Source organism: Barbatula barbatula, assembly GCF_947034865.1.
Source record: "Barbatula barbatula genome assembly, chromosome: 9".
NCBI classification, from domain to species: domain Eukaryota; kingdom Metazoa; phylum Chordata; class Actinopteri; order Cypriniformes; family Nemacheilidae; genus Barbatula; species Barbatula barbatula.
In genome coordinates this window covers 5,948,841-5,961,681 of record NC_136772.1, presented here as the reverse complement: position 1 = coordinate 5,961,681, position 12,841 = coordinate 5,948,841, and the positions used below count along the sequence as shown (strand labels likewise).

General features: G+C 38.0%; 1 protein-coding gene across 2 annotated transcripts in view; it reads left to right on the top strand.

Moving 5' to 3' along the window:
• The window catches only part of gli2a (GLI family zinc finger 2a), a 65,321-nt gene that overhangs the window by 32,638 nt on the left and 19,842 nt on the right, over positions 1 to 12,841 (top strand). Inside the window, exons 3-5 of one of the 2 annotated variants that reach the window (XM_079464785.1) lie at positions 3,732 to 3,834; positions 9,789 to 9,991; positions 12,179 to 12,358. In XM_079464785.1, coding sequence (XP_079320911.1) covers positions 3,732 to 3,834; positions 9,789 to 9,991; positions 12,179 to 12,358 — 486 coding nt within the window. The remainder of the gene's footprint in view (positions 1 to 3,731; positions 3,835 to 9,788; positions 9,992 to 12,178; positions 12,359 to 12,841) is intronic. The other variant, XM_079464786.1, reaches the window with a different exon arrangement.

Genomic DNA, 12,841 nt, shown 5'->3' with positions numbered 1-12,841 from the left:
CTTACATAATGAAGCGTTATGTTTTTATAACCATAGAATGAGATATTTCTATCTGCATACTGTGTCAGCCATCCTAGTGCTTCGAAGGGGAGGGGTGGAGTGAGCCATTGGTTGCAATTCGGAAACTCCCCAATAGATGGCACTAAATTTCACACACTGGACTTTTAAGGGTATAACAGTTGTGACCTTGCCTGTGAACTCTTTGACATGTCAAGGTTATATATTTTTTTTTAAAGTTATTATCATAGAAAACATCTAAGAAGTTACAATTGGCAGCTTTAAGACCCAGCTTTAAGCATAATACACAATAGCCAGGCCATACAAGCACACACCTGTGTTCCCTCTATAGCACTGAACTTCAGTAATTTTGGCTCGGGAACAATGGAGCTGTCTAGATGATGGAAGGAGTCCTCTCAGGCTATACCTGCTTCTGTGCATCTCATGAGACCTTTCCAACTTCTGGTCAGTTGTAGTGTAACCTAGATTATTAATGTTTGCTCAGTTGTTGTTTGGAATGCTTGCCATCCAGACGATGATTATTATGTGATTTTTATTATTTTGCATTATGACATTTATATTTTATAGTCTCACATTAACTGTATATAAAAAACATTCTCAATAATTTAAGTTTGCTTTTATTTTCTATATTAGAATTTGTAGATGTGCTCACTGGGGAAAATAACAATTGTACATTTGTGTCTTGTGGAAAAAGAAATTGGCAGGCGAGTTCGGAACGACATGACATCAAGTGAATATTGACAGAATTCATTTCTGCTCCTTTTAATATGGAATATTACGTTAGCGCTGCAAGAGACAAATTGGAAAATTGCTCTTCGTAATAAATGACTTTCATTGAGGTCCCTGTATTTTATATGACCCTGCACGCTTTTCACCAGCAGCTCCCATCATTCTTAAAGACACATGCGTCCCATGAGTTTCCAAAATCTTACTTAAGTGCTCGCATGATGCATTCATGGCTGAATATGTTATGTAAATGCATGCGTGTTCTCCAGCATGTCCTCACGCAAGCCCTCTTTATTCTGACTATTACACCCACATTTGAAAAATGCCTCTCAATATTCAACACACCAAGGAAAGGGAGTCCACCTAATTGGCAAGAAAAACAGAGTACTACAGCCTAAAAGTATGCAGTCACTTTTTCCTTAACGTCTCAAGTTTTATAAGAGGGATTTTAAGCCCTCACATCAATCCCTCACTGCAGTTGCCGTGACGGTATGCTATCTTACCTGTCTCTTGCGCTTTCCGGCGTGAATGATGAAGAGATTGAGCGGTTGATCTTTTCTCCTGGACTAATTCCACTGAAAATACCAACATTCATATCAACTGCAACCTCATACATAAACGTACTATATCCCACAATGCTGTGAGATGCATGAATGAATTTGCGTAAACAACTTTATTTTAACTCATTGTTAAGTCATTAGACTCTAAAAACATATTTACATTTGTATAACATTTGCTTTGGTTAGGTGCATACAGTATGAGGTACATGCCGTGGTACAAAATAGGCAAAGCACTCAACTTTTAAAGGGACAAATTAGGGTTTTATTTGATTAAAATATACAAAAAATACATAGAAAAGAAAAGGCCCATGGAAAATAATACACACATTGACTAGAATTCCATGGTTTTACTTTTTTGTTGTGGTAATATTTGGTATTTTAGCCTCTTCATAATGTGTAATTGTTTGCCAAGCCTTCTTAAATTCTTCTCAAATCCGACCTTTAGTTTATACTTCAAACTCGCCAGTGACATGCATACACATTTTTTATGCATTAATACAAAAGTACTTGGAGAAAAGGCAAAGTTATCCAAGTTTGGACATCAATCTTGGCCACCGTTGTAGCTTACTAGTCTTCGGTTTCATTTACTTATTAAATGTGGCATAAGTATGCAGTATACAGTATAGTTAGCAAGTATTTAACAACTACCGTTTATTTTTTTATGTGGCATATTTATGCAGTATACTGTGTATTTAATTAGCAAGTATTTAGTAAATAGTGAGCTACTATTCAGTTCTGAGTTTAAAATGTTAACATTTTTTGCATCAGGAATCAAGGGTCTGGGTAAAGCAGACCTCAGGGTTATTTTCTTTTTATTCAACTTTTTAAGTTCTTAAGTCCTCAAAGTAATACATGCTTGACAGCCATTGTGATGACTGTGAGAGTGTCAGGTTTGGTATGCTGACTCACACAGGTCTTCTCCTGATGGGCCCCTGATAGGGCCCTGTGGCCCTTTCCTTACCCGGCTCTACCCTGAGCTCCTCTCAGGTAGAGATAACAATCTGAGAACTTTACCCCCATAATTTCTGTTCTCGAGTCAATACTGATTCACTGACGTCTGGCCTACAAGAATTTTAATGCAAACAAGGAATGGGTCCAAGGACCTGGCCCCACTTTGCCCGTAATGCAGACTTTAAAGTGAGCCGAAAATGTGATGATTCACGAATAAGAGAGTGGAGTGGATCCAAATATAGCCTCAGGAGCTCATTTAGTGCAAATAGTAAAGATAAACACAAGTTTCAAGATGCAGACAGTGAACTCTATTTAGTGTTTACTCAAAGCTCTACAACCAACACCATCAGTAACTTCCAGTCATTAATGAAAGCGTTTTGGTTTTTAACAAGACCCCCTTTAAGCAATGAATCTTTTATGACAGGAAGAACACGTTTTGTATGGCTTTTGTTAAGCCAGAGCAGTGTTGGGCACGTTACTTGGTTATAAGTTATAATTACTAGTTACTTCACATTGATTTAATAACTGAGTTACATCACCATTATTGTTTAACAGTGGAGTGCAAGGATAGTTTCACTTTCGCTTTGGTTTCACTTGCGCATCATTTGGAAATCACTTGAAAACGCTAGTGTGATCGAAGACCGTTTTTAAAGTACAAGGTCTCTGCTGCTAATTTTGTGGTGCTGCATTTTACTGCCAGAAACTGTTACGGTGTTGTAACAGGGGAAATAGTAATGGCTGGTATTCACTTGCAGACTTTTAAAGTCTGATCAGATTTTTTTTAAAGGAGACATCATACACTTGCAGACTTTTTGAAAGTTTCAGATAGAAACCTAACTGATCGAATCTGCAGACTGGCACAGACTTTCTGCAACAAGTCAAGATGGAAAATCTGGGCAAAAGTCTTTGAAGTGTAAATAAATACTTGTTCCTGAAAAAACTAACGCTGTTTATTTATGACGCCGTTGTTCCCATCACTGGCCCAGAAAAAAAAAACATTATGCAAAAGTGTATTTTTTTAATTGCACGTGTCAGTTTTCAATTACCTCTGAATATGTAAATTCTAGTCTGAAGTTCTAATTGTAACCAAATGTAATTAAATCTGCAACAAATTAACTTAGTATGGCTATAATTTACATTTTTGAGCAGCTTCCCAAGCATTTCGTGGCCTTGGAATGGTGACTATATGTATAAAAGTGTTGTCATTTCTACTGTAGTTCATAACCAAAATGTAAGTAACAAAGAAAAACGCAATAGAAACTATAAAAACATTTCCTGGTATCCCTCATAGTATCTGCAGTACTTGGTCACTTTTGATTTTGTCAAATCAAGTCAGCTTTATTTATATAGTGCTTTTGACAATTTTCATTGTTACAATTTTGTGATCTTGTAGTTTTTTTCGTATTGCTTACTTGATATGCCTTTGTTGTTGAAATTAGATTTCTGAAATTTTGTTCTTCTGGCTTGACCCCACAGCTCCACATTTATTCTCCACCTTCCACACCCCAATTCCCATCGACATGCGCCACCATGAGGGAAGGTACCACTTTGAGCCACACCCTCTCCACTCAATGCATGGGTAAGTGTGTTAGCATCATGGTTTATTCTATTCATATCTGAATAGAGTTGTCATATAATACAATTGCACAGATTTGTTGTTTGCCATGGTCAGGTTACAGTCTAGCACAGCTTGTCTTCTGTCTGGGAGACCATTGGACAGCTTGAAAGCGACGAGTGAGAAACAGACTGCAATCCTTTTAGCAGATTCATATCACAAACAGATGAAAACGTGAATGAAAATAACTGTTTAGTACAGAGCTGACAGAATGGTGATGTAACGGCTTCTTCGAATCTGACATATTTTGGAAAACAGACCCATTTCCATCTGGTATTAGTTGTGAGTGATCACAGTTGGACAGTTCTTAATATATGAAGTCTGGATTGAGGTGAGTTAACACTTATAAAATATGAAACGGGTTCAAAGAGAACTTTGGTTCAATGTATACAAAGACTAACATATTTAAGAAAATTGGGTTAAACTGTCTCACCATAATTCTCTTTTAGAGTTAAATGCTTTTTGACTAATTTGGCAAACCAAATACTTTTTTGGACCAAATAGACATATCAGTGACCAAATTACAAGACATGTAACAGGGAACTGGACGGAACTTTTTCCTGCTCGTACTGTGTTTCTGCTATATGTAGGGTAGTCACTGTGCATTTGCATGTAAATGTACAGATTTGATAGCAATACATACTGTTCACCAAGTGACAGAAGAACGATTTATCACACGAGCTATAACAGATAGAGAAAGTGAACTCCTGCCTTCTCTAGTTCCTTTGATTTATGGGACTCAGCCTTGACAGAGGTCCCCTAATTCATCAAAACCTAGATTCAGCTGTCCTGTACAGTGCCTGTTCCCAATTCACCTAATTGTGTTGAACAGAATATTAAGAGAAAGTAACATTTGTGGGTGGACATGGAACATTGTTATAAAATGGAGGTGTGGAGCTGCAGTCTTTCTGCTAAAAAATATATTTTGAAGAATGTTTCTGTATATCAACAGTATCTGCAATCGCGGCCGGGATGCACAGAACGCACTTTGACAAGTTGTTTAGTAACGTTACATGGAATTATGTGCACGCGACCACTGTATGATGTCAAAGGATGTCGTGAGCGGGGGGCTACTGTCAGACCGCCCGCTCCAGTACACAAGTTACAGACCGGTAAAGATGCTTAAATTTAAAAATTAACTCCAGCGCAACAAGTTCTCTCTCTCTGCGCTGGTTGATGGTGCTTGATCATATCACACGTCATGTTTTCGGCCATTACCCTTATTCGACTAAACATGCTTTTTTCGGACGAATATTTTCGGTTGCCAAACATTCGGTACATCCCTATTAGTTGGCACAGATAGCCTTGTGGTTTGTACGCTGTGTGGTGCGGCCTTTGCCGATCTTGCTCCCCTGTTTTCTCCCAATGACTTCCTGTCTATTCTCAACTGTCTGATTACAGGCATAAAAAGCCCTAGAATATAACTGAAAAAAAGAGATGTTACAGATAACTCATAATTTGTTTGTTTTGTGCATATATCTGTGCATATAAGTTTACTCTTAATGCGGTGTTCGGGTATTCAGGAATACTGCACAGAAAGGTAGCAGTTCGACAACATGCGTTGAGTTTCTGTGTCTCTATGGAATTAGATGTGATTTATCAAATCTGACCAGATACTGATATTCCCTCTCAAATCAGCAGGGAATACAGGTTCAATGTACCACCAGTATACTTTTTATTTTAATATAGTCCCACCTTAAACAAACGATATAATCAACCTCAATGATTAAATATTATTTTTGCTGAATAATTTACGCAAGTGCCAACAAAATAACTTTATATTCTGTGCTAATGGACAGCATGCCTCGGATGCTTTCAGTTCAACTTTAGTCAAGTTACTATAGAATAGGCTATTTCTTTACATCTAAATATCAAGTTCACATAATCTCATCTGCGTGTCTTTTACGAAGGTTCCCAATTTGCTCACAACACAATAGTTAAGACACTTAGGACAGCAGTAAAGGTACTTTTGACACATTTTTGTTCCCTGATATCATCAGTGTAACCGAGCTGTCTGTGACTCTTCCTGTAATATAGATGAAGACACATGAAAGTGGCAAATGAAGACGTCCATTGTGTTACTATGGGCAGGTACCACCCATGGTGCAGTGATGGAAACCTGGTTAAATGACAGGTAGCAATTAAGGAGAAGCACTGTAAATGCACCATGACATGCTCTGTCTATGACTAAGGTCTCTTTTAACCGTTCAAGTACCATCATGTCAGAGAGAGGGCGTGACAACGAGACTTTAGTTATCATTCTTGTCAATAGGGGCCTACTTTTTCTTCCCCTGACATGACAAGTTGTAAATTATGGTTTGTTATTGAAGGTTCAAACGGCCTTGGCAGTTTTCTTCATTTACTTGTGCGTTGACATGTTGTCTCATTTTGGACTGTCTGGCAAACATTGGGAAATGTGGGAATGCACTCAAAGCAGTGTTAATGTGTGTTTATGTGTATTTAAGAGTTGTTTCTTATTGTGTTGAATTATTTTCCCATCGTAATGCCATTATGGAGTTAAAAACCATAAATATTTATTATAATTCAATCTTCGCCTTACAGGGAATAAAAATAAAAAAGTATTTTGCTGTGACTGGTCTGCTTTATATCAGAAAATCGTATCATTTACTCACCCTGTTGTCATTTCATGGACTACCGCAGAACAAAAAAGAAGATATTTTGACAAGTGTTGCTAACTGGACCCCATTCACTTGCATTGGTTTTGAAAGAAGTGAAGGGCGTCCAGTGCTGTTCAGTTACCAACTTTCTTCAAAATCTCTTCTTTTGAGTTCTGCGGAAGAAAGAAAGTCTTAAAGGTTTAAAATGACAAGAGGGTAAGTAAATGTTGACAGTTCACCCAAAAATGGAAATTCTATCACTTTAAGATGTCCACACAGATAGCACATCTCTACCACCAATTTCATTTAATTCATAGCACTTGCTCCAGCCATCCACCACTCCCCAAGTTAAGGCTAGGTTTTGGTGTTTTGTGTGTACCGCGTCTGTTTTCTCTCAGCTCCTCAAGAACAGAGAGGTCTTTATGGCTGTGCTTTCATGGAGGCTGATGGCAGAAAGTTGGCAACTGGTCAATCCTGGTAGTCTGCAGGCGTTTACTGGAATAGGAGCACGACTCGGGCTGGGTGCTGGTTGGCCTCTGAACAGAGAGGGTATAAATTGGAGGCTGAGATGAAGTCGGACTGTGCCAAGCATAATGCATCTGATACCCGTCATTCAGATAGCCACTGTGGGCCCTGCTTGAATGTTGTTAAGCAGTTACAAAAAGCAGTTTATACACTTGAGATAAATGCACATATTTATTGCTTCTGGAAAAAAACAGTTGGTTTGAACTGATCTAGTGGGTCTACCTTTTCTGGCCAATAAAACCAGTCGACAGGACCAGTCTGACCACATAACCAAACTTAGGGTGGTTTGAAGGGATTTTTCAAAACAAGTTTTCCCATGTTTTACTCACCCTCAAGGCATCTAGACTGAATATGACTTCTTGAAGAGTAAGTCGGAGTTTTAATACCACGTACAATTTTTCTTCCAAGAGGTAGAATGGGAGTGAATGGGGGCATTTTTTTGAAGCTCTAAAAAGTGCATCCATCCATCACGAACTGCTCGACACGGCTCTGTGGTCTTATCAAAGGTCTTCTGAAACGAATCGATATGTTTGTTTGAAAAAAATATCCATATTGACAGCGCTATTAACGTTAATGTCTAACTTCCGTTATCCCTCGGCTGCGCGTGAACTTGATGTTTTACTGCTTGGAAGTAAAAGGATACATGGTATTACCGCTCCGACTGCAATATTCTTCAAGAAGAAAGTCATATTCAGTCAGTATGCCTTGAGGGTGAGTAAAACATGGGGAAATTTTGTTATGTCTCCCCTTTAAGAATTCTAAATATAATCTAAATATCTATAGTGCATATTATTTATAAAAGCGTTTAATAATTCAAATTTGTTTTATTACAAATTTTTCTTTTCAGCATACAATTTATTCATACTTTTTTTATCTTGAAAATTAATAAATAAATAGTATTTTGTTAACATATTTTTTGTAGTGGTACTTTAGTTTAACTTATTTCTTTCTTTTTTTCTTTTTCGTCATCTCCTTTTGAAACATACAATTGCAGGTTACATTGTTTCACTTAAAATTAGCTTTCTTTACATTTGTTGAACTCAAATTATGTCAAACTGATAATTCATTATGTTGGAGTTATAAGGTTCTGTCAGAAATTTTTCAAAATTGAGTTATTCACATATTCATATTCTGTAACAATTTATTTTCATTGTAATGTTTTTTTCTTCATGTAAATTGTCGAATGGAATGCAAAATCTTTGCAGCTCTATATCTCAAAACTGCTGAAAATGCAGATAGAACTTTATAAGAACAAATCATCATCTTATTTTTTGTTTAAACTTTTATTTTTAACCAACAAATTGATGGATTGTAGCTTTAAAATGTCTCAAGCTGTCTAATTCTATTAGTGACCTAAAAAGAAGTGTAAAATTGTAACTATTTCTTGTTTATTTTCTGTCATGCATGTTTCCATAAAGTTTTACACAATTCAAAATGCAACTTTTAGCTATAAACCTTTTTCTCAGGAGTTAAAAAATCGAAATAACACTTCCATCAAAGAATCCGCCTCATTTCATTTGAGTAAAGTCTGTTCTTTATTAAGTACAGTTTCTTTTATGCAATTAATGTGCTGCTAGAGAATCTACCACTCCTCCCCACAACCTCAGAACACCCGTGTGAAATGCTGACTCTGATTCATAATCATGGTCATTTCCTGTTCCTGTAAAGAGAAATAAATGAAGCTATGGGTCTGTTTTATTTAAAACCATGGAGCGCACCATTTAAGGGTTTCTCTTGGACTCAACTGCAGAGCTAATGACCGATCTGTAAGGACAGGTTCTGAACTTCCTCTGGACCAGGTGTTCAAAACCTTAACAGGTACTTAAGCAAGGTAGTGCTAGAACCATACACATGCATCTCTTCAAAGAGCTCTACTTTCAGACAGTGAGTTAGAATTGCCTCCTGGTGTTTGGACTGGCGCGCAGGCGACGTAGATACCTGCCAAGTCGTGACACATTTATGTCCTCACCCTGACCTGTGGGCTATCTGTGAACTCCTGCCCCATCATCTTGTTTTACACATCAGCATCTTCAAACAGCAACAGAGAAATGGGTGGGAAGTTTTAAACGTCTCATCACGACACTTGGAGGCTTGTGTGTCGGTTTGAAACGCATCCCACCCAGACGTTACAAGTAGTCATGTACTACAGTGTCTCAACTTGTTTAGCACCTCGGGCGTAAAGAGAGAAGAAACTGAAATATCCTGAAATAAAGAACGTGACCAGTTTTACAGTAGGGGTCTGCGACAGACTTTGGCGCCTGAACCTGGCTGGTAAATAATAGCTTTTGACCTCAATTTACTGTTCCATGTTACCCTACCCTGAAGAAAGAAAATCTGCTATTTCGAATGAAAAAACACCTGATAATTGCTTTGAAGGATGAGTTGTTCATACAAATATTGATGTAACACATCGAGAATATATCAAGATAGGTATTTCTCTTACTATGAAGGCTTGAAATGGACAAATTACCTAAATGTGACCGTCTAGATTTGTCTATAGGTCTCAATTACATAATGAAGTTGTAAATTCGTGTTTTGATTTTGTGAATCTTTATTTAATAACTGTACTGGATTTTTTTTCATAAAACAATGCAGTATTGGGTGACACAGGAGAACTCGTTTAATGTTATGTAGTTTGCTTAGGTCCAGTTATGTAAAAGATTACACCGTATTTACAAAAGAATGTAAACAAAAAACATGTCCGGCTATGAGATAATCAACTTGTCCTCGTATAATCCGCTTATGCTAAAGTATTTATCTTGTTGTCTTTGCTAGACCTCATGGATTAGCTGGAAGTCCAGTTATCTCAGATATTTCTCTGATCCAACTGTCACCTCACACTGCGGCTACAGGAGAGTCTCCATTCAATCCTTCACACCCGTACATTAATCCACACATGGAGCACTATCTGCGGTCTGTGCACACCAGCCCAACTCTCTCCATGATATCCGCTGCCAGAGGACTGAGCCCCCCTGATGGTGAGTCCAAAATGAACATCTTACAACTTTTTTATTTGAATGGTGTTAAACGTAAAAGTGATAGTCTCTCCCTCGCAAATGTTGGAGATGTTCTCAAATAAGCGATTTGGGTCTATTAATTAAGGTCTATTAATCTATAGACCACTTCGCAAGATGTAAACACTGGTCCAGAAGCACTTCCTGTTTAATAGTATTATTTTTTCATCTGACACATTAATTAAATCTTAAGGATATTCGTTGAAAATTCGTTTTGATTTGGTTATACATTTTCTGTTGGTTTTGTTTTGTTCAAACATTTGTGTTGTGTTTAAGAACTGAAACAGGAAGTTCTTCTCGACCAGAGTGGGACCAGCATTGTTTATGTTTTCTGAAGTGGGCTATACTGTACATATTCAAGCAAACATATTGCAATTTGCTGGGAACAATTGTTTAGCCAAGTTATTTATAGTTAAAATAACAAGTTAAATGTATAATTCTTATCAGTCGTTTATCTAGGATGACTAAAAAGGTTTTGGAATATTCATTGCATTAAAACCACCGAAATGAAAATCAGTTCTTGTGACGGTAGTAATCTCACAAAAAACTGATGTTGACTGATCTTCTATGCAAGTGATACAATGCCCACCACTCTTTATCAGATATATGTTACAAAACTACATAATGCTGTTTTCAAAGAGACAAAGATAAGACTTACCTGTACATTTTCAGTGTTGCTATCTGAAAATCATTTAAATACTTAGTGCCCCAGAAATGGCAAATAGAGACAAAATAAAGCATCCATTCAACTAAGAGTGTTAATGGGTTTTGTATTTTTAGTATACGGAAGTGCATTAGAAAGGAAGAATAAAAACCATTGTTCAAGGAGGACAAAGAACTAATGGTTCCTCTACTCCACAAACTCAAACATGTGTAGAAGCACACTTCATCTCTTGCTGTGGTCAAGTGTGCTTAAAACTGGCCTGCTCTTACAGCACATTACATATTGGCCAGAAGAAGAATTCATGCAAATAGATAACGGTGTTAAAATAAACTTTCTTCTTTTCCAAAAAGCCTGGTCTTATCAAACTTGATACTAAAACAGGTTGAGACGAGTAAGCCAAATAAGAGATAAATCACTTACCACAATCTTGTCAGTAATGCGTCTGCGCTTTCACCGTTAAATAAGCAATGTGGAAAAGATCGCATTGGTGAATAAATGCCAGAAATTAAGCATGAATAAGAGCTTATAATAACCAAAACCCCTTAACTTTGTTCCCATTAGTTTACATGTACTATGGAAGGTCTTTGTTATCCTAGGTTGAACTAGACCTTTTACCTCAAACAAAAAAATCTGTGTTAATTAAGTTTTCAACCGTGCCTATTGTTAGCGAGTCTGTGCTTTACATGGGCAGCTAACTTTGAAACATCCTGGCCGCTTTGTGATGGAGCTTTGGGTTTGTAGAAGTCAATCATGTTCTTCATTTACAGCTTCTGTTCAACTCAAGGTCCGTGAAGGATCGCTGATAAAGATAAAAGGAGATGTCCCCAGCTCCAAAGCGGCCCCTCTGACTGTTGACCAGCCTTCACTGGTCCATTGCCTCGGGGCTTTATTAGTCCCGGCCTCCGCCGTACCCCTCCGCTGTCTCCGAGCCTCTCTGGAGACACAGTCATACGATCCGGCGAGTGCGGAGAAAATAAACGGCCTTGTTCTGCCATGAATCCAGCACAAACACGCGCCTGTTCTTTTTTAACCTCGCCGGGGCCTAATTGTTCCTGATAGATCTGTTATGGCATGAACGACCAAGAAGGAAGTGGTAGAAGAAGTAGAGCCCCTTGTGTTATTTCCACGTTGTAGGAAAGTGTTACAGAAAAAATGCTGGAGGCACTAATGGTTATCTGACCTGGGCAGAAATAATAACAAATATGTGGCGCGTTTGTGTATTGCCTTTGACACATTTAGATGGTCGTTTATTAGGTGTGGGCAAGGTGCTTAAAGGTACAGTTTACCCAAAAATCCTGGCATCATTTACTCAACCTCATGTTGTTTCATTTCACTGTGAACTGTGTCCCTTTAAGATGCGCTCAACCTCTTCCAAAGATATTGTCATGACAAAAACGTTTATTTGATTTTGTGGCGAGACATCGTACCCAACTTCCCCTACAGAAATGAAATTCATTCACAAGCTAACATCCTTTTCTCTCTTTAAGCAGTGACCCATGAACACATGAAGGAACGGAGTTTGTTTGGTCTGCCCCCTCCTCCACCTGGAGCAAACCCCTCTGAGTATTATCATCTCATCACCAGTCACCGAAGCACTTATGGAGACCTGCTCATGCAGACTGGAGCCGCAGCCGCACATCTCCCCGACTACATGAGCCCTGTGGACAGTACGTTATCCGACTTGTGTACTACACTAACCAACATTCAATCCCAAGCCCTGCTTCCGAAAGGTTGTGTCTCTTTTGATTTTCGAAACCTGACACAATCTTCTGAGCAACTGAAGACATGTTTTTTTGGAAAACATGTTGGAAAGATAGCAATTATACGTTTAAAGATGTAACGATAAAAACTAGACCAAGTTAATACAAATAGCCAATTACACTTTGGCTACGCTCAGCAAAAAGCGATTGTTGTATAAAATTAATGGTTTACAAGCATTCCACGAAAAATATTAGACTTTAGTCACCTACGTATAAAACATGACTCCCTTCCAAAGCCTCTGTAAACATCGATCGTTGCAATTTATGAGGCGTGCTTTCTCTTAAGGCCTCTAATTTAGATCGGGATGCAGGTGTGATGTGTTATTATAAGTACTGTAACATTCAACTCTTCCCTCAAGCTTCACCTTAAAAGGCGAGTAGACAGTAAGG